We start from the raw sequence: 1,887 nt of genomic DNA, 5'->3' as shown, positions 1-1,887 counted from the left end.
TTTTAAAGAGAATTTGATCTTAAAAATTAGTAAACTTCTCCAGTGTGGCAAGCCATGAGGATGATTCTGGTTGGCAACTGCAAAAATGCGCTGAATAAAGCACTAAACTGTATTTATCATGGAGAGCTGTTCCATTGGAACTAACGCGCAAATTTGAGAATTTTTTTAACTTTTATTGAAAGTGCCAACACAGCAACTTGAGCAACTTTTCCATTTATTCTAGCGCTTGCTGCCAACCGTTGAAATCCTCTACCCAAACAACCCGAACTTTCCAATCAACTTCAATTGCTTCTGTTTGTTTCAGTGTTTAAAATCAACCATGAAGAAGTGTTCTCGTTGTGCGTGTTAAATAGTGAGAGTTTTTTTATTGAAAATTTAAGTGCCAACATAGACAATGGATGAGGTAGCTTTCCAAGACTGGCCTGGACCTCCTGTTGACATGAACGCTGGAAACAACCCCTGGATGCCTGCCTATGGATTTCAAACTCCGAGCGCCTTGTTGGAAAAGGAGGATTTTATTGGAAATCCTGGTAAGTTGTTTTTCATGTTGATTAACGCACTTAAACGCGAAACAATGTTCATCATTATATTATTTTTAAGTAACGTCGACGTCATGTGGCGCTGATTAAACGATATCTACAAATAAATATTAACTTATCTCGATATTCGCAATTAGGAGCGCACCTTAGAACAAATAGCATGATGACATGGAGGAATTGGCTAATCGGGCGATTAATTTTTTTAATCCCATCCAAGGAAGGTCTTAATCGAGTCTGGATCTCGAACGGCTATTTCATATGAGTTTAAAGGCCTCTAAACGCCAAAAACCTTCCAGACTATCGAAACGCAACCAGTTACCCAACAAGGTAATTTGAAATTAAAATAAAGTTAGATTTTTTGCTGGGGTCTTGCAAGCAAATCGGCGAATGACCCAGATATCCACTTGGTCGCTCGGTTTTATCATAGAAATCTGGTTTTACTTAGTGGAAAGATATTTAGCATTATTCGATTTTGTGGCACAGCTGCAGTGACATATCGCACTTCTTCTGCTCATTGGTAAGCGAAAATGTCGAGTAGTCGTTTTTCTGATCTGATCATTTTGCCCTCATTTTTCAGAGATTGTCTCAACTGAAGGTTATTTTCAATTGTTTGTTGCATTAGACGCTGAAATACAGGGTGTTGCATTAGGTATCGCAGATAGTTAAGTGGTGTATTGTTGAGGTCATTTTCAGCTAAACTTTAACTGTAATCGGTGTCCGATTCGCTATGGTTAATTGAAAGTTTTATGGCTCAGTCAAATATTCATCCGAACCCGAATTGTGAGTGTATTTTTTCAAATAAAACCAAGTTCAATGAAAATTCCTGACCTATGGGCAACTATTGATGATCTCTGTGTCTCAGTGCTTCAGAGTCGGATGCTGTAAAAATCCCCTGGATCAGAGCGGAAGCAATCAAGGTCTCCAACGAATATTTCGGCCGTGTACTTAGAAATCAAGACTTCTACACCTAATTATGACCAGACAAAGACTGCGAAAAAGTGATGAATATTGGGGTTGAAAAATCTACAACAATTACTTTGGAGCGCCCGCAGAGAAAAGGGCTCGTGAAGAAGCAAATGGGGTTTCTAGAAAAAATAGTCTGTTGATGAAAGTGGGAGCCAGTGGGAAAGTTGTGTTGAAAGACAGTGGGATACTCGCTTCCAAAGGTTCAGATTTTATACGAAAACCTCAAATAAATGTTTCGCTCAAGCAAGGGAAACTAAAAATCCGTTTGGAGATGTGAGCTTCATCGTTCTACATTTCGTATTGAAATCGAAAAAAAAAACGCATTTCTGTTCATCACTTTTGGGGCATGAGAGGGACTTTCAGATAGTTTGCAATGATTCAT

The 1,887-nt window shown here is 38.7% G+C and overlaps 1 protein-coding gene across 1 annotated transcript; it reads left to right on the top strand.

Annotated features, from left to right (window-relative positions):
- Positions 1-304: 304 nt before the first annotated feature.
- LOC125504405 lies at positions 305-530 on the top strand (the record flags this gene model as incomplete). The annotated part of the gene is given in 1 exon segment (XM_048666301.1): positions 305-530. A coding segment is annotated over 1 exon segment (136 nt), but the record flags the coding sequence as incomplete, so codon positions are not given.
- Positions 531-1,887: the final 1,357 nt, after the last annotated feature.

This window comes from Dendroctonus ponderosae, unplaced genomic scaffold (assembly GCF_020466585.1).
Source record: "Dendroctonus ponderosae isolate FM_Combo_2020 unplaced genomic scaffold, Dpon_F_20191213v2 Dpon_F_20191213_466, whole genome shotgun sequence".
NCBI lineage: Eukaryota > Metazoa > Arthropoda > Insecta > Coleoptera > Curculionidae > Dendroctonus > Dendroctonus ponderosae.
Note: the sequence above shows the minus strand (reverse complement) of the source record. Positions and strands in the feature narration are given on the sequence as shown.